This window comes from Mustela erminea, chromosome 3 (genome assembly GCF_009829155.1).
Source record: "Mustela erminea isolate mMusErm1 chromosome 3, mMusErm1.Pri, whole genome shotgun sequence".
In the NCBI taxonomy this organism is placed as follows: domain Eukaryota; kingdom Metazoa; phylum Chordata; class Mammalia; order Carnivora; family Mustelidae; genus Mustela; species Mustela erminea.
In genome coordinates, this window is record NC_045616.1 from 69392995 (window position 1) to 69412004 (window position 19010).

Below are 19010 nucleotides of genomic sequence, written 5' to 3' on the forward strand. Positions count from 1 at the left end.
TACAGGTCTGTGATTCATCAGTCTTCCACAATTCACAGCACTCACCATAGCATATATCCCCTCCCCTCTTTTCCTTTGTTAAAGCAGCTGCAGTGGTGATTTTTTTACTTTCTTGCGTATAGATTTGCTTTCTGAAAACTGTCACTTCATACTTAGAGAAAGGTAACACAGAGAAAATGAGTAACTAAATAACACTGTTTTTAATCAATCTGAGAAATAGACCTATAAAGCAAACAGACTTTTCTTTTTGTTTTCACTGGGAGGTAAACTCTATAAGCAATTCTAACAAAAGAGACTGAGAAATTTTTGAGCAAGAGAAACATGATTAGAATAAGCAAATTTGTAAAGTTAACACTCATCCGAAATCTCAGTTTTAACAGTTTTTTTTAAAGCTGTCATTAGTTTAACAATAAATGCACTTCATAAACACTGAAGCATCACAATGCAGTAACACTAGAAATTAATGACTAAAGCTTAAAAATACCCTCACACCTTGAAATTATAAAACACCTTATAAGTCCACACAGAGACAAAGAGGAATTTTTGTAATGTAATGAGATTGTTTTATAAGCCATAAAAATGAAAACACCACTGGAAAAACTTATGAGTTAAACCAAGTCTCTATTCAGAAGAGTATAAGCACAGCCTTAAACACTTTTTGCTGGGGAAAAAAAAACAACAAATAAAACACAATCTAAGTCAACTCAAGCAATCAGGAAAAGAATAATAAAATCACCGTAAGCAGGAAAGAAGCCTTAATGATCAATGTGAAGATAAGGAAATTAGCTAATAAAAAAATGTAAGTAAGAATCTGTATGTAGGTCTCAGAGGAAAATCAATGTCCACAGTCCTGTATCCAGGACTGCAAAACTCTAAAACCCTGAAGTTTATTCCTAAGACTACAGGAATCCCTTCTGATAGCCTAGCATCAACTGAGCTCATGGAAAGCTATTTAAAATATGTATTCAATCCACTTAGTAGGAATGTTGATTCAGGCTTCTGTAGAAATATTGATATATTTGACTGTGAGCCACTGGCCCAGGTACTGCTGGGCTGTCAGGGAAAGTACAGGGATCCCGTTACCTTTCTAAAATATGAAAATTAATTCCCAAACACACTGGGCTCTAGAGTTTCATGTAAAGTATCAGGGGCCTGCAGTGACATGGAAATGACAGCAAGCGACTTCGAAGGGTAAGTTCCCTCTCTGGAAGGAAGGAACAGAAAGGGACTGGGGTGGGGGCAGCGTTTTATTTGTACCTTTAACATTTACTAAACAAAATAACAATTTATTTTAAAAAACAGCCCTAGCAAATGTAACAAAATGTTAGCAAGTGTGGAAAATTCGGTGATGCTACCATATATACAGCCACAGAACAAAACCGCATAAGGAATGTGCCCCAGGTTTAGGGATAGGGAATAAGGCAAAATGAATGGTGCAGTGGTGCTAAATGTTCCAACCTTAATACTAGTAAAGAAGTAAGGAGGCAAGGACTCCTTTGGGGAGAGAGACTCCTTCATCTATCTCAGTTGGAACAAGCAAGGTACAAATGGGAGGAGGGTGATAACCTATTCAAGGGACAACGGATGGGTTCATGGCATTGGGGACAACTGTAGGCCAGGAAAATAGGGCCCCAAAAGGGAAATGATATTGGACAATCGAAAAATCCAAGGTGAGGCTTTTGCAAAGATCAGGGACTCACTCAGGGGAGAAATTTCGAAGCCAGTGAGAGGGACAAGACAGCAGAGGTGCAGGCTTGCCCCAAGACCGCACACCATACTTCAAACCACCTCCACTGGTCAAGGCATCCTGGGAGTCCCACTTGGAGGAGAGCTTCAGTAATTGGTCTGGGAGTTTCTGATAAACTGTGTCTGATTACTTTACACTTCTAGCATATTCTCTATGTGCGGTGTCAGGTCTCCTCACCCAAATGGTCTGCACATGACTTTTGATAGCATCATAAATCAAACCCACATTCATAGAGTAGAGAGTTACGTAAAAAAGTTGTACAAGACTTTCCCAAAACTGTTCTGAATAATGATATCATTTAATCTCTCCAGATAACCATTTTGCAACAGACAATACTCATATGAATGCATAATTTCCTACTTCTTATTAAATGTAGTATCATTTTATAGTCATACCTCACATATGTATAGGTATTTATATTCTTATTTCCATTTTCTCAGCAGAAAATAATTAATCTGTTAAGAAATATGGGGGACTGTCCTCCTCCTGCTGCAGTTCTATATTACTTATTTTGAAATTAAAAATTATGACTGCAATATTATCTTGGAAAAGTTCCCCACTGATTAATTTTAATGGAAAAATCTGGAGTTGAAAGAAGTTGCAAAACCAAATATTTTCTGGAGGGACTGATTAACTTCCTATGACCAAATCTTTTCAGTGTTAGAATACAGCATTTTTAACACTTGCCAATGGTACAGCTGCCATATATCCAAAAGATAAAGATGTGATGCTTACATTTCAATAATAGTACTGCTGGAATTCAGCAAACAACACAATTACCTGCCAAACTTAAGTGGTATGTTCCAAGTGTTTGTCATTTTGTGTTCTGTATGTTTACTTTTAAAAAATAACTGAAATGCATTTTGATTGGCCTCATGACTAACAGTTAACCCACAAAATGAAAACTGGAGAGTGCCTCAGATAAGATTTAGAAAAGAAGAAAATGAGGCGAGTCTGGCTGGCTTAGTCAGTGGAACATGGGACTCTTGATTTCAGGGTCATGAGTTCAAGCTCCACAGTGGACATAGTGATGAACTTAAAAATAAAATATAATATATCTTTTTTAAAAAGAAAGAAAAAAAGAAAATGTAACTACTAAGCAGTTTTGGGCAAATTTTGCCCCACTATGTAAAGGACAAGAACCCCAAAACCCTGAGAGAAATGAAAAGTAGCTTTTCAAATTTTCACTCATTATATTTATCAACAATCAATAGGGAGAATAGATAACTGAACTTTTTATATGTGGAGCACCTACACTTCACACACTTAACAGTTCTTTGCATCTTTTGGCACAAAGTAATTCGAAAGCTAAAATTTTAGAGGCGCCTGGGTGGCTCAGTTGGTGAAGTGTCTGCCTTTAGCTCCGGTCATGATCCCAGGGTCCTGGGATGGAGCCCTGCATTGGCTCCCTGCTCGGTGGGGAGTCAGCTTCTGCCTGCCACTCTGCCTGCTTGTGCTCTCCTTCTCTCTCTCCTCCTGTCAGATAAATAAATAAAATCTTGAAAGAAAATTTTATTTTGAAGGAAAACATAGGAACATGAGGTCAACAATTGTATGTACCATCTTCTTTAATAAACATTAAAGAGAAAACCTAGAAGCTATCTTAACGCTGGTCAGCAGCTGTCAGTTAGAAACACAGCAAATGTGTGTGCGTGTGTGACTGAATGTGGTCTCACGGGGCTTCTTCCTTAGACACATATGGAAGTCAAGGATGGTGGTAATTCATTGTGCCAGATGGCCAGGTCATGTTTATTAATTAAAATATTTATTTTAAGAAATACCATGTAAATTCCTTAAAAAGAGCCAAGAGCCTGGAGTCTAGACCTGACTATATCTTCGAGAAAGGAAGGGGCTGGTCAAAGCCCCTCAGTGTGTCATTCCCTGTGTCTTACATTTCTGATAAATAAAAGGAAGAGAACGGTAGCAATTGCACAACACAGTGTGTTGCTGGGATTAAACAAGACTACTATGGCGCACTGGAAGTAGTCAGGCTAATGTCTAGCACATAATAAATATTTCTATACTGGCTTTTAAAATTATTTGTACCAAATGAGGTCCGATTGTACCATATGAGAGACTGGCTTTTTTAAGTGGTGTATGATTTAATAGTTACAGATGGAAAGATCTTGTGCTCTCGCCTATTTTTCTCGCAACGGTCAAATTACTGTATATATACGACACTAAAATTTGACTGAAGGGCGAAGCTAGGTCATAGAGCTGAAATGAACAAGAATCTGGAGACAAAGACTTCTCTGAAAGTCTGTAGAAGAACTATACTCAAATTTCAGAAAGTTACCCTTGCTTTTCTTTTCATTCAGTTTTAGCATCTATTTTCACACTGGAGTTACCCACATTTTCAACATCTAAAATCAACAAATGACCAGTTATGACTCTGGACACAGCAGCCCAGGGTGGCTTCACTGTTTTTTAGTGACAGTTTTATCCACTGAAACCATCCATGAGTCTGAAGCATCCTCTCCAGGTGCGAGGTTTCTGCGTCATTGAAATGACTCAAGGCTGTCAGGACGCTTCACCAAAATTATCGAACTGGACAATAAATTCACATGCCATACTAAATGGAATAGAAGATAAGAAAATAAATTACCTCTCCTCAATAAAATACCAGAGAGATGGTAAAAAATAATCCAATGAATTTTAACAAGGCAATATTAAAGTGCTCCAGAAAATTCACATTATATTGCATCTGCAATTCTGGAAACACATAATGTAAGGCAGCAATGATACCAGTTAGTTTATAAACAATGATAGTGTCCTTTCTTTTTTCTAAAAAAGCATTTATTTGAGAGAGAGAGGGAGCAAGGTAGTGGGGAGGGGGGTGGAGTGGGCGGGAGGAGAAAGAGAATCTCCAGCAGACTCCCTGCTGAGTGAGGAGCCTGCTGCGGGGCTCGATCCCACAGCTCTGAGATCCTGAGATCTTGACCTGAGCCGAAATCAAGAGTTGGACACTTAACCTAGAGGGCCGTCCAGGCACCCCAGCTGTAATGTCTTTTCAATATAAGTACGTGCTGAATGTACTTGCTTAGCACAGAGCTGGGGCCTGTGAAAAACCAGCAGCACCAGCCCAGTGAAACAATGGATGAATAACCCTACACAATAAACCACAGACTTTCCCAAAATGAAGATGGAAATGGACCAGAAGGAAATCTAAAATCATCAGGTCCACATTTCTGGCTTGTCCAAGGGCATTCGGGCCATTCCATTAGGTATGTATTGAACGCCTACAACAGACCCGGGGTTTCTAAATGACCTCCAGCTTCCAAAGCTCTGCAGAGACAGATACCCCACAACACCACTAATTTAAACTGAGAAAGCATCTATCTAAACTTACTGAATTGTTTCCATTCATCGCTAGAGCTCGTGTTGAAATGTTACAGTTTGGGGCAAGAGCATCCTTCTTTCTTTATCCTATTTCCACGGTTTCATTTTGTCTCTTTGTCTTAACTTACTACGAAATTCTTTTAATCTCTCCTTAAAAAAATGTCTTACCTAGGAGGTACAGATTTAAGGCTTGCCATTTTTTTTTTTTAATTTGAAGGAAAAAAACAAAGAAACAAAACAGCAAAAACAAACAAACAAAAAATCCCTGCATCTAAGCCACACAAGAGGAAAAAAAAGACTCAGGCCATCAAAGTTTAATGGCGTTTTCAGTACTGATATCACTGGTGTGGAACCAAAGCAATAAAACCAGATTGCATTTCCCCCCTCCACACCCCCCCCAAACTACACCAAATGGTATTAAAACAAAAGCTCCTAATCTCCTCCAAACTTGTGATCCTGGGACTTAACTCAATTTATGCACCATAGTTTAAAAGCTTGCAGCAAAGAGTATGTCCTTTTTACATCTGTCAGCCCCTCATGTGATGAGGAACCTATTCAGAGTGACAGACATGCCAAATTTATCTCCTCCTTCCTACCAGGAAACACCCAGAGAAGACACGTGCTGTGCCAGAGAGCCGTGTGATTGTGAGGAAGAGGAGAACAGTTCAGTACTTACAGAGACTGTGGAGCTGGGCGTGTTTGTCCCATAGCCCGAGGAGGGGAGAGAAGCCAAGGACCAGCGGCGTCCATCAGTCCTATTGAGAGAGGGAGATTAGCTTTGGCCAACGCTGGAACACTGTTACAGGGGGGCCCCAGGGAAACCAAGCATTTTTAGTCAAACAAATGATACAAATACGGTCAGTGAAGATGTGGAAATGTTCAGCACGGGCCAGAGTAAACAAACATTATACAGCAGGTTGACTTTTATTTAAACTGAATCGATATAGCCAAACAAGTAGAAAGTGAATGGGTTGATCCATATTATTGATCTCTCACTAACACACTTTGACAAAATGAATACTGGGGATAATTACAATGGTCAGACTCAGCAGATTCAAATGAATAAAAACAGAAAGGGAGGAGGAAAAAATACTTGTGTCTGGAGGCTGATCACTGAGGTCACGGGTCTCTGGAAGGGCCTGAATTCCAGCAAGGTCTAAGAGCCTGTGGGGAATTTGATGACATCCTAAAAACTCTCCACTTATTTTCAAGGAAACTGTCTTCCTCCTCACACCTAGGGAGGGGATTAGTGGGGCCCAGGGCTGTTTCAAGTCTTAAGTAGCAAAAAAACTTTCACACTAAAATAGTGACTGACCTTACGGTCAGAATCTCTAAGACTTACTGTCTTCTGACAGGACCTGGCTTCAAGTGTTACAACAAAAGTCCCTTGCAGAGTTGTGAGTAGGTAGCCCCGCTCCGGCCCAGGACAGCAGGAGCAGAAAGAAAATTCTCCACTAGTCACAGAACCTAATGAGAAGAGTACAAGTGTCTGCTCCAGTCATAGGGCAAAACTGTCAGGAGTCCTTGAAGAGAGCGATTTTCTCGCCAAATGGTCAAAGGGTAGCTTCCAGGGTAGATTCTGGTTATGAGTTAGGGTCTTTACAAGGGTCTCAGATGACTGAATGAAATAATAGAGATACTGTTGCAGGGAACAGAAAGCAAACCTTCTGAACTCTCGGGTGTTACAGAGTCATTATTATTTATCCTGTTTTAAGTAAGACTATGATTTCAACATCATATACTCCTGTGAAAACAAATAGATGTGTATTTGCCAAGGGAAAAACAGGAAAAACACACATTATAAAGGCCTATACTGCATTCTTTAGATGTAGTCTATCCTATATAGACTTCTTATAATTTACGACTGTACTCATTTACTATGCGAGAGATAAGAGGGGGCCAAATTTACCACAGACACATTCACAGGAAGTTGAGGTCAGGGGATTCAACAGCATTAGACTTGAATTTGAGAAATGTCACAATCAGATGTTTATGTAAAAAAAACCTGATATTTGAGACTAAATTACGTCAAGGGAAAATATAATCACAGACTACCTTGGATGTTGCCTCCAATAAATGCAAATGGTCCACAAAGACAAAATGGAGAAATTCAAGTGGACAAATCACAGAAATACTACAATGTTAAAATCTGAGTAAAATTTACCTGTCATTTCTGTGACCATGATTGGAGTACAATTGGATCAAGTTTGTTTTTTAAAAAAGAAGCAAAACAAAATATTTGTAAATATGCCAGAGATAAGGAACGGGAACAATTAAGTCATATGTTCTTTAAAAATATTTTTAAGCAATTAAAAATGTTAAAGATTTATGGATAAAATAATTATAAGAACATGTTTCTAAAGATATCAATTAACTGGACACAGGTTAGTTTTATTTTATTTGGCTACTTACTGAAGACTTAAAAATCCATGCTGTACTTTACATTTTAAACACCTCCAATTTTTAGAAGTAAAAAAAAAGGGTGGTGGATATGATTTTTAAAAGGATTATTCAGTCCATTTAATAGCAATTATCAGAAACTAGTCTCTGGAAAGAACGCAGGCACGATTTCCCCCATTGTGACTTTGTTTTGTGATTCATTAACTCTCCTTTCCCTCAGGTATCAATGAATATATTTCACATGAATGAACAATTCCAAGGAAAGACACATTCTTATTAGTTTTGAAACATAAATTACATTTGCTTACTCTGGAAAACACCCAACTAAAAGATGTTTAAACAAGAAAGTGCAGCCATGGACCAGAAATAATTTATGTCTCATGAAGTTCCCCAAGTTCTTGGTGTCTATTTACTCAACCGGAGCACAAAGGACCATTGCATTTTCATTACCATGACGACCGCATATCAGAAGTTATTATACATGCTATATACTGTACTTAAGAGAGAGCATGCCCTTTTTTTCAAGAAAGCTATCACACAAGTGCAATTTAGATCTTGCTAACAATGTTGTCTTTTCTTTGCAGAAGCTACCAATAAAATATTACTGGAAGACAGCCTACATTGCAGCCAAAGCAATAAGGCTTTCCTGAAGTGATTTTTTTGGGGGGTGGGGTGGGGTGGAAATCTCTCAGTGTTAAACTAAGTGAGAAGGAACGAAGAGAAAAACATCTGATGGGAACATAGAATACAAAAGACTTTGCAAAAAACATCATTTCAACACTACTGAAAAAAAATCATATTAATACTGTATATAACAAAGGAAAAGTGGAAAGTCCCAGTATCAACCTGACTCTTATAATTGTAGAAAGAGCAAGAAGATTGATTTGTTTAGTTGTAACAGTCACCTGGCATGACATCTTTTATATTCTGATTGATACTGGAACAAGGTGAACTATGCCAGGTGCTCAACCAGTGTCCAATGACCTGAACCCAGCAGCTAAGTCTGTTCTAGTAATTTGCTTGTGGAAATGTATTCTGAGATTTACCCTGGTAAGGAACAAGGAGGCACTAGGAAACACCCATGGCATGCAGTCAGGGCTCTGTGTTTCCAATGTAAGTAAAAGCAGTACGTAATGGGTCAACTCCATCAACTTTTGGGAATGGTAGAGCAATGTTATTGCCTCCATCTTAAGCCAAAGAAAAAAATGTTAATTCTGTAATCAGACTGTAAATCTGTATCACAGTTCTTAGGAAAGAATATATATGCTTCTTTGCTCCTGATGAAACTTATTATGCTATAATGCTCATTTTCATCCTTTTTAACTCATTAGTAAAAAATTAGCTTGATAATTTTACTCTTACGGATGTATTAGATAGCAAGTGAGTGCCATCCTATTTTCCAGTCTGAAATTAAACTATTCCATTACAGGGGATGTCTAGTGGGGGCGTATTATCACATACTGGTATATGTAAGGTATATGTTTATACACACACACATACACACCCCACACATAATGGTATAAGTAAGATAAGAAAACATTAATAAGCCTGATCTTTATCCCTTCACTCAAGAATAATTTTAAAAACAGAGCAATCTCTTCTCTGTTGGACTAAATACACAAAATAAAAACATGTGAGAGTCTCAGAATGATATTACTTCTTAAAGTCTCAAAAATGCACACCGGAATGGAATGCAATGGAGACCCATGAGTGGTCTTTCCATGTTTCCTGAATAAAAATGAACTTTACAAAGGAGGAGAGAGACATCAGATGTTAAATAAAAACACATCAATTTTAGTTTTTATAAGCAAATGCAGGGTTCTGTTTACTTGAATAAAAGTTTAAAAAGATGATCACTCATGCCCCAATCTAAATTAATATTTTTTCAAGAGTGTGGAGGGAGTTCCATCTGGAAATTCATGCAAAATGAACTACAGGTCTCCTGTGATAATCTTCTGTCATGGTTTCTGGTTTATTTGTCAAAAATTAACATGCCTGGGGGTTGTGTACCTTTTTAAATAGCAGGGAAACCAGATTCATCTGTCCTCCAGTCACCCACTTAATTATCAGATTCTCTTCATTTTTATAAATCTGGCAGGATTAAGAGACTATGATTTCTGTCATGTTTAAACGCACACTATAATGAGATTTGCATTTTTCTTATTACTTAAAGTAATTAAACACATTCTTTTAAGAGGTGTGTTTTAAAGACTATGGTGGGTTCTTGTTCATCCATTTTTGTAAGATTTTCATTTCCACTTAGATGAGTAGCACTATCATGAATTAATATCTACTGGGTGAACATAGGCTTTGTGGGACCAGTAATTTTCACCTTTTCTTTATAGTGCTTAGAACAAGTTCCTAAAAGAAGAGAAGTTGAACTGGGGAAAAAGTCAGGGTGGGGGTCTCAAGCTCCTTAGAGAGCCTGTCTTATGGTTCTGGTGTCCTGCCCATGATGGAGAATAGGTACTTTCCACACACAGGCACCTGCCATATGGTGGGGGATGTGTAATACTTACAAGGGATATCAGTTACAGAGAATTTGGGAAATAGTGCCAACAGGTCCTCTTCTTTGGATGTAGTAATGTAAGTACGTTATGTGCTGACCAACGGCAGTGGGGACACTGCAGGTTTCGCTAGTCAGGAACACGTGTTAAAACAAATCTATTTTTTTTTTTTTAACCTACACATATGTCTTTATTCAGTGCTATGTTAACGCACTTCCTGGGTGGAAGTGTCTGAGGAAAATGAGCAAGTATGCTGGACATGTCAACCATAAATGAATTCAACCTGAATATTCAGCGACCCAGCTGAAGTTCGGTTGTTTTCTGTTTTTCCCGGAGCAGGAGGGGCGAGGGTGTATGAGAGGTGACAGAACCCAGGACGGTGAAGGTTGGAATCAGACAGGGAGATGTACACTGATCCCACAAATAGAACAGAGAAAATGTAGCTGTGTAGACTCCTCTCATTTGGAGAAGTCACAGAAGAAGATCCAGAACCTGTAGGATTTCACGTTATGGCACAGGCCTATGATCCTCCTAATTCACAACAAGACTTCCTTGTGGCTCAATGACCCAGATAGAACACATGTATCTTCAGCACTTGGTATCAAATTCTAACTAAGATATGAACAGAAAACATTAACTATCCTATAGTCCATGCGTGGCTTTATCTCAAAGGGATCACAAATTGGTGGCTTCATGCTCTCAAGTAAAGATGCATCTTAGAGTTCATACCCTCTGATCTCAAGAAGGTGATTTAAAAAAGAAAAAGTATTTCAATAACAACAATAACAGTTGTATCAGGACACAGAGATGAGTCAAGTCCTTGTAACATAAGCTTGGGTAGTTCCGTAAAAATCTGCTAAACCTCAAGCATGTACAAGGCAATGCTTGTACACATACACACAAACACATACACACCCCCAACACATAATGGTATCAGTAAGATAAGAAAACATTAATAAGCCTGATCTTTATCCCTTCACTCAAGAATAATTTAAAAAACAGGGCAATCTCTTCCCTGTTGGACTAAATATACAAAATAACAATAGGTGAGAGTCTTACATGTTAAGAGAGAAAAAAGGAAACCATCACCTCTCGCCCTCACTGGGAGCCCAGCGTCTGTGTGGGACCAAGAGAGGTACATGGAACTCTAACCTGAGTCAGAAATCATTATTAAACTGTTAAAGCATGAGTGTTTTCAACAAATTTGGGTGGTGGTGTGAAGCTATCTTTGGCCAGGGAGCTTCAGAGGCCATATATAATACGCGGGATCTCATAGGCAGAAGGCAGGGGAACAGGCGGGAATGAGGAAGAGGGAATTCAGGAGACGCGCTTCTCGACATAACACTTTACTGTTTGACCCACAGCAAGTCCTCACCTCCGTGCAAATGAGAAATGGGCTGAGGCACTGGGGGAGAAATTTCTTGGACTATCTTGAGGGCTGTTTCCTGTAAAGAGAAAGAGGGAAAAAAAAATCACAACATGATTTTATTTTTGTAACATTATCCACATCCAGGATCGTCTTCTTTCTAGTAATACGTTTCTGTACATTCTCATCCCACATTCCCCTCTTCAAAAATGCTTCAGTTTTCCTTGGAGTGGGGGCTGGGAGTGGGGGGGAGGGAGAGTGAGGGAAAGGCCTTGAGTCCCAGCACAGTGTTCTGAGGGTGCAAGATATATGAATAAGCACATCCATCCATCACCAAGCAGCAGTCTCCCAGGGATTAATAACCTAAACATTTCAGTCCTAAAGAATAACGTATATATAAATGTCTTGCTTCTCAGTCTTCCAGATGTTAACATTTGAAGCGACAGGATAGTTGTGGAGGCCTATGCTTCACCTGGTGGTGGGGATGGGGCTTTCTATTTTGGGAAGCAGCCTCAGGATTTTTTATTTACGGAAACCAAGTACATGTCTGAGTTCTCAAAAATAAATCCCTGTATTCCAGAATCCAGTTTTAAAAGCAGAAATGTCAGTATGCATCACAAAATACTGGGAAGAACCCAGTCATTTGGACCTATTTCTCCAATGACCCAGATCTAGCCCCTAAAGCTATTTTCTTCAACACCTCCCCCCAACCCCAGTTCGAAGCATCTGGGCTGTGACTGGCCAGGCAGACGTTCAAAGCCACTACCCCACAAAGGCTTTTTTCTCAGAGAGTGTTTTCCTTGCATCCCACGGAGGCGGGTGAGCACAGACCGCTCGCTGCAAAGAGCACAGCTCCTTGGGGGCTTGTTACTTCCTCCATCAGAACACCCAACCTGCTGCTGGTCACTGAGAATGCGTGGTAGGCAGCTGGTGAGGGGCAGCTCAGGACAGCCCAGACCACCCGGCTTCCCTCCGCGTGTTTAATTAGATTGGCAGAATTATCTGAGGACCGGAGGGAACTGTATGTAGCTGGTTTAAAGGAGGAGGTGAGGAAAGGTTGCAGGTTAGCCTTATACTGTCTTGAAACATGGAGAATAAATCAGGAAGCTGTGTTTAATCCCTACCAGCCAGCCAGTTCCCACATTACTGATTTCAGAAATGGAAGTGACAACTGTGGCAAGGTGTGAGGAATACAAGACTGCAGTACCTAGCTGCAAACAATGCATCGCCTGCGTGCAAATAAGAAGAGACCAACCCATTAGTGTTACCTTGAGGACTTCTGGGCTGGTTACATCTGTACTGAAATTTTTCGATTAACTTAAGGTTGCAAATTTTATAGAGATGTTGTCAACCGATGCCATTAACTTTATGACAGACAGCACAATTAAAGCCATTTGACTAGGAAGCACTGAAAAGCCTGTTTCTTTATGGACAGAAACTCTAGAAGAACTTTTCTCTCTTTTGTAATGAAATTTATCATGTCTCTGCATCTGTTGTTCCTTGGGCCCCTGGAGAAATGGATTCTGCTTTTGCTATCCAGTAATCCAGGACTCTTTTTGTCCATCTATCTACACAGCTAAAGTAAGTTCCATCAACTTTTCCCAATAGCCTTCGTTCCCACCACCCTGCCTTTTCCCATCTTAGCTTATATATTATTCTTTGTAGCCTTAAAAGATCTTGAAAAATTCAAGATAGCTAAAAATTCTTGATTCTGAAAGGGAGATGAATCTAATGCCAGAAATCTTAGTGTGGATTTTGTTTATTTGGAAAAAGAGTTCACTTTGCTCACATCCCATATAGAGCAAACTACCAGTAAGTTATCAGGAAAAACAGAAGAATTGATTGTTGGAAGCCAAGGTATGATCAGTTTAGTAATCCCTGCTACCGAATTCACTAAGAGTAAATAATAAGATCCATGAAACTTAATACCAAATTCTTAGCTCCAGGTTCTTTTAGAAAGTGAACACTGTATTTGGAGATTATGATGAGATCAACTAGAACTAAAGAGAGCTTACTACCTATTTTCAACACTCTGAAGAAGGGAGAAACAAGGAGTTAACTTAAAACCCTTTTCACTTTTAGAGATTTTAATGACTGGTCCCCAGGAAGCCATGTAACATCTTATAATACATGGCAACTGATCCCTTTGAAGATGAACAGGCTGAGACAAAGATATATAGAGGTAGGTTAATTTAACTCTGCTCTTAATGAAAACAAAACAAAACAAAACAAAAAAAAACAACGCTACCATTAACCATTTCTAATCTTTGGGTTTTTGCCTCTCCATTTCATGCTAACTTTCTAAGCCCATCGATTGAAAATGTTTCTCATCCACCCCCACATTGCTATAGAATCAAACCCAAATTCCCACATTTTTAACTTCAAGACTACAGGGCCATCTGCATAATCTTGTTCCTAACAGATCTTTCTTCCTGTTTCATGGCAGCTCTAAAGCCAGGTTTAAATGCCAATGTGTGCACACATGCACACCCCTCCCCCCTTCCCTGCCTATCACAGAGGTTCTTAAATGGAGTGGGATATTAGAGAAAATGATGGTGGCCTGAACTAGAATACCTGATAATTCATTACAGATAAGAGATTACAGCTTAACCTGAGGACAGCTGGGCAAACTCAACAGAAGAATGGAAGAACCTCAGGAAGGGGAAAGAAACCACCCAGACAGAGCAGGATGATACAGTAGGGATAGACACTCTGGCAGCAGGAGATCCAGACTCGTATAGCCAATGAGCTGTGAGCTATGTTTACTGGTATTAACCAGGGGAGGGCCTTACGAGACATCAGCAGGCAAGAGAGAGACGCTAGAGATTTTAATCTGGCATGAACGTGTTGGGTGGACAGGTGAGTGGCCAAAGAAGGGAAGTTTAGGAGCGTAGATTAGGACATGAAAGGCCAACAGAAAAAACATCTTTGTGAGCAAACCAAGCATAATTAGTGATGCAGTAGAAATGAAGTGATGAAAATATTCCAGGTTACCAGCGACCCACATTTGGAAATTTTGAGAGAGAAGAAGTGGAGTGGTTGTGATAGGACAGGAAAAGGGTGGATGAGTCTGTAGATTTTTGTGTTATTACAGAATATTCCTCCATCTTCCTTCGGGAGAGGTAAAAAGATTAGGAGATTAGATGGGTGGGAGTTAATCTTCGTTTCTGTTTTTGTTGTGTTTTGATTTTAGAGAGGATAGGACAGAGCGAGAGTGAGAGCAACAGCGAGCGAGTCAGCGAGAGAGACAGACAGACAGAAAAGAGAGAGAGAGAGAATCTTAAGTAGGCTCCACATCTAGCAGGACCCAGGACCCTTGAGATCATGACCTGAGCAGAAATCAAGAGTCAGACGCTTAACCACCAAAGACACCCAGGCACTGCTGGGAGTCAATCTTTGAAGTCTGTGATCTTATTTGAAAGAAAAATTGATTTCTATGTTACCTACTCAGTCTCTGAGGCCTGGGGGACGTACTTTTGTTATACAGTGAAGAAAATCCCACTCATTTAGAACAGATTAAATTAAAAAGCACACCTTATATATGTATTCTTAAGAAATGAGGACCAGGCTGCTGTGGACATGCCCAGCAAGCCTCCGGGATGAGAAAGCAAGACGGACTGAAACCAGAGTCCTATACATGACCTTCACTCCTCACAGCACTGCTCTCTGAATTCATCCACCCATCTGCAAAGCAATACCTGAGAGACTTTCCAATGAAAACTGGTGCCAGTTAATTCTCTGCCCATATGTGCAGCCCTTGCTTATAACTCAAATCCTGCTGCTCCCAGGGATTTGCTGGCTCTTGGATCTTTGAGTGCTAGGACACTTCATAGACCGCTGTTATCACTGCTGATGTTTTTGACCTGGTAAAGCAAACCTTAGCAGTGGTCAGGCATTTGGTAGGTAATTAATGCTAGGGTCCCGGGGGTGGGGTGGGGGGAGGACTAGCACAGCCAGTATACAAGCAGTATAACAAAATGGGACTTTACCTCACGGCTCTGCACAGGGTGCCTCATTTTCAAGGCAGTTATGGTTTAGAAAGTGATTTCCAGATTAATTAAATTGTTTGATTGCTTTGTAATTAGGTTGGAGAAGTCCTGTGTCTTTACCACAGAGAAACAAGCTGCAAATCTTTTTAAAAGGCATATGCTGTACCCACCACAGATTATTAATGTGCTTTTAATAGCTGTCTGTTCACAAAATGATAGTTTCTGGTTGCCTTGATTTTTCTATCTGGACTGAGGGAATCCAAGAAATAATGATAATTGCCGTCTGAAACTCCTGGTGGATCAAAGAGTAAGCCCCCCATTTGAATCCTTGTTGTCATTACTTGACGATCAGCTTAAATGACTTGTGGCGTTTTACGCTGTAACAATCAATACCATGGTTCCTGTCGCTTTGTAGGAGACTCTGAGTAACATATTGCCATTGCTGTAGAGTGTAAGACCAAACCTGCAAGTATCAAACCTAGCATCTCCTTCCAAGATGAATTTCAGCAGATAAGATGGGCACGGGAACAGTTAGGCAGGAACCTCAGGCTGAGTGAGCTTGCAAAGACAGTAGTTCCCAACACCTGACCCTTTTGACTCTAGCCTAACAGACCCAGCTAATACAAGAAAAGTTAAGTCTTCCTCTCACTTAGACAGCTGTCTCAGCAACTGGCTCCTCTCCAGATACGATTGTGGAATATTAATTAAAGCTGGGCAGCTGTTTAGAGTCTAAGTGGACACAGAAAAACCTTGATTGGCCTTCTGTGGAATTGTCTCTGGGTAGTCTGTGAGGGGTCTAGAGCAAGCCAATGAGCAGAAGTAGGCTCATCTGCCTGGTTTTCAAGTAAATACAAGATTACAGACAATGAACCAAAACTGTCATAAAATCTCGGTTCTCTAAACTTGTTTTGGTTTTCCCTGTCCCTCATTGCTTACTGATCCTTCCAGCAGCCAAGACCACTACTATCATTTGATTCATTCATTCAACAAATATTTATCAATCCTCCACACCATGTAGAGGGCAGTAAGATTTGACTTACATTTTAGAAAGATCCATCTGGTGTTCTGTGGCCTATGGGCTATAAGCAGGTGTGAGCGGAAGCAGGGAGATCGGTTAGGAGGCTACGAGCTCAGACAAGCTAAGGAATGATACTCTGGGTGGGGTGACTTAAGATCTCAGGTGCTTTCTGGCACTAGAACGAATAGGACTGGCTGAAAACTGGACTGAGTGGAATGATAAGGGAAACAGAAGAAACCAAGAGGACTCCTAGATTCTAAGACTAAGCCAATGAGTAAGATGGTGGCATTAACTGAGACAGGAAAGACCAAGGGGAGGATAGGGTTTGGGAGTGTGAGACAGAACTAAGAACATAACTCCATTATCTGAGTGGGTATTAGGCTCTTTCACTTACAGAGACACCACATCAAATAATTTCAAATATATCAAAATGTACTCATATGCCACTTTTTAGGCAATTATATATAACAATGTTATACTTAGTTGCAGTTCTCATGCAACATTTATATTAATTATGTAAAAATTCTGTTATATAAAAATTCTGTTATAGTTGTTACTGTACTTGAGAGCAGGTAACATTTTTCTGCTCACATCTTTAAATGCCTAACAGACAGAATAATCCTGATCTGAGTCAGACACTCAAACCACTGAAGAGTGCTAGTGAAGGGTTTATAGAGAAGGAAAATTCTATAGGCTAAATATTGAAGATTGAGTAATGATAACTTCAATCACTGTCTGTGTCACCACAGGTAAAACCAAATGGAATTTAACGTGTATTCTCCTCCCTATCTCTCTTCCTCTAATTGCTATTTCTAAATATTTGATGGGGGGGGATAAGCTTTAGTTATACATGTAGATACACACAAAGTGTATTTTGAATTCTCAGTGCCCAACCTAGTCTCTAAGATATAGAAAACTAGAAACATACAGCTTTTAAACCCAACAATTATGTATTAAGATCTTTTTGTTCACAGCTTTGAGCTACGTACTATAACAGATGAAGTGGCGAACAAAACCCAAAGAGCTAAAAATCTGATAGAGGCCGCTAACTCTAGATATCAGCCAGCTCTAGACTCATCTTGCAAAACCAATTCTGGACCCAAATTCATGTGAAAAAGAAGTGTTCTTAAGCCAAAGCTCTTAAATGTATCAAAATTACTTACTAAAAATGAACGCTCAATGACAATACCATATGGAGAATGTACTGTGTCACAGCATACTGTTGAGAAATGGACACAGCATGCTTTCTAAGGAATGACTGATGAGGCTGGAGGTGGAAAACATGCAGGGAGTAAAAGAGAGATCCAATAACAGGTCAATTTCTATGTCGTAAGACTCCCAATGATGCCTATTGTCTCCATTTCATGAAGCTGGTCCTCTGGAATTTGTGTACTCTATTTGAAATGCTGTGGCACTGACACGAATCCCTTGGAGATGTGTTATAATGGGTTCTTGAGAATGTTTTAGCTTTTCATTGACCCTTCCTTATTACTCTGAATTGATGTCACATCTCAAGGTGATCTCGAGTAAAGACCGGTGAATGTCAAGAATGATGAAGAAAGTTGATTTTTAGTTGTGTATTTTCCTCCCATCTACAGTAATTCATCTCCCCACAATAGAGAAAAGATTATTTTGAGTCTTTGTTTAAAGTTGCTGAGTAGCACTGGTGAGGTCAAGGAAGGGGAGTTAATAACATAGCCACTGTAACAGATACTCCTAACTTTCATGCAATTTTATGAAACTCGATGCATTCCTTCATCTTAGATAATTAATTAGTATCTGAATCAGGATAAAAGACTAAGTTAAAGAATGTAACCTACGGTGCATGTTTTCTTTTTCTGTCATACACGAAGGGATCTCAATTCTTTAACATAATTAGATACAAAGAATATCCCTTTTTACTTAGAAGAGTAGGGTGGGTGCCATCAGGAAATGGATTCTTCTCAGATTGTTTGCTTCAACTGCTCAGTAATTTCTAGTCAAAGAGCAAGTATTTAAATGACATGGTGCATATGCATATACCTTGCTAAATATAATCTGAATGTAATCTCTATTATATATAAATCTGAATGTATCTCTATTATATAAATCTCTATTACTTTTTCCTTTCAGTTCTTCATAGTTAAAAAAAAATACATTTTCGACTTAAGAGGGTCCCATTTAACAAATACTAAATGTTCCTTCGGCTGCTGGTACACCAGTATTCTATCTGAAAGAAGCAAAATACATACATTTTTTCTTTTAATAGTTACCTAATCATTTTCAGTGAGTAACTCCAGAAACAGGTTCAGACTTAAAAGAATCAAAGACATTCAATTCTACTGCTTCATTATAAAATAATATGCTATGTGCCAAGTATCTAACAATTCAGAATTGTGACTCTGAGTTCCCATAAACCATACTGATGTTGGAAATTCCCTGACCCTGAGACTTTGCTCTAATATTTTTCTTTCACTCTTCTCTTTCATGTCCTTATATCAATAAACAGTTCTCATCTGCAGTGCATAAGAGACTCACTTGGGAAGCTTTAAAAATGCTGATATCCAGGCCCTAACATGACCCTTTTTAAATGAAGTGATTGTAATATGCCAGGACTCAGAAGCATGACCTGAGAATTTGCTTATATACTATAAATCAAATTCGA

At 39.3% G+C, this 19010-nt stretch overlaps 1 protein-coding gene across 11 annotated transcripts in view; it reads right to left on the reverse strand.

Annotated features, from left to right (window-relative positions):
• MAST4 (microtubule associated serine/threonine kinase family member 4) overlaps positions 1–19010 on the reverse strand; it is a 552196-nt gene that overhangs the window by 65267 nt on the left and 467919 nt on the right. For 10 of the 11 annotated variants that reach the window (XM_032336083.1, XM_032336081.1, XM_032336082.1 and 7 more), the window contains 2 exons: positions 11369–11438; positions 5763–5841 (listed from right to left, as the gene is read on the reverse strand). In XM_032336083.1, the coding sequence (XP_032191974.1) occupies positions 5763–5841; positions 11369–11438 (149 nt within the window). Of the gene's footprint in view, positions 1–5762; positions 5842–11368; positions 11444–19010 lie in introns of all 11 variants that reach the window. The other variant, XM_032336091.1, reaches the window with a different exon arrangement.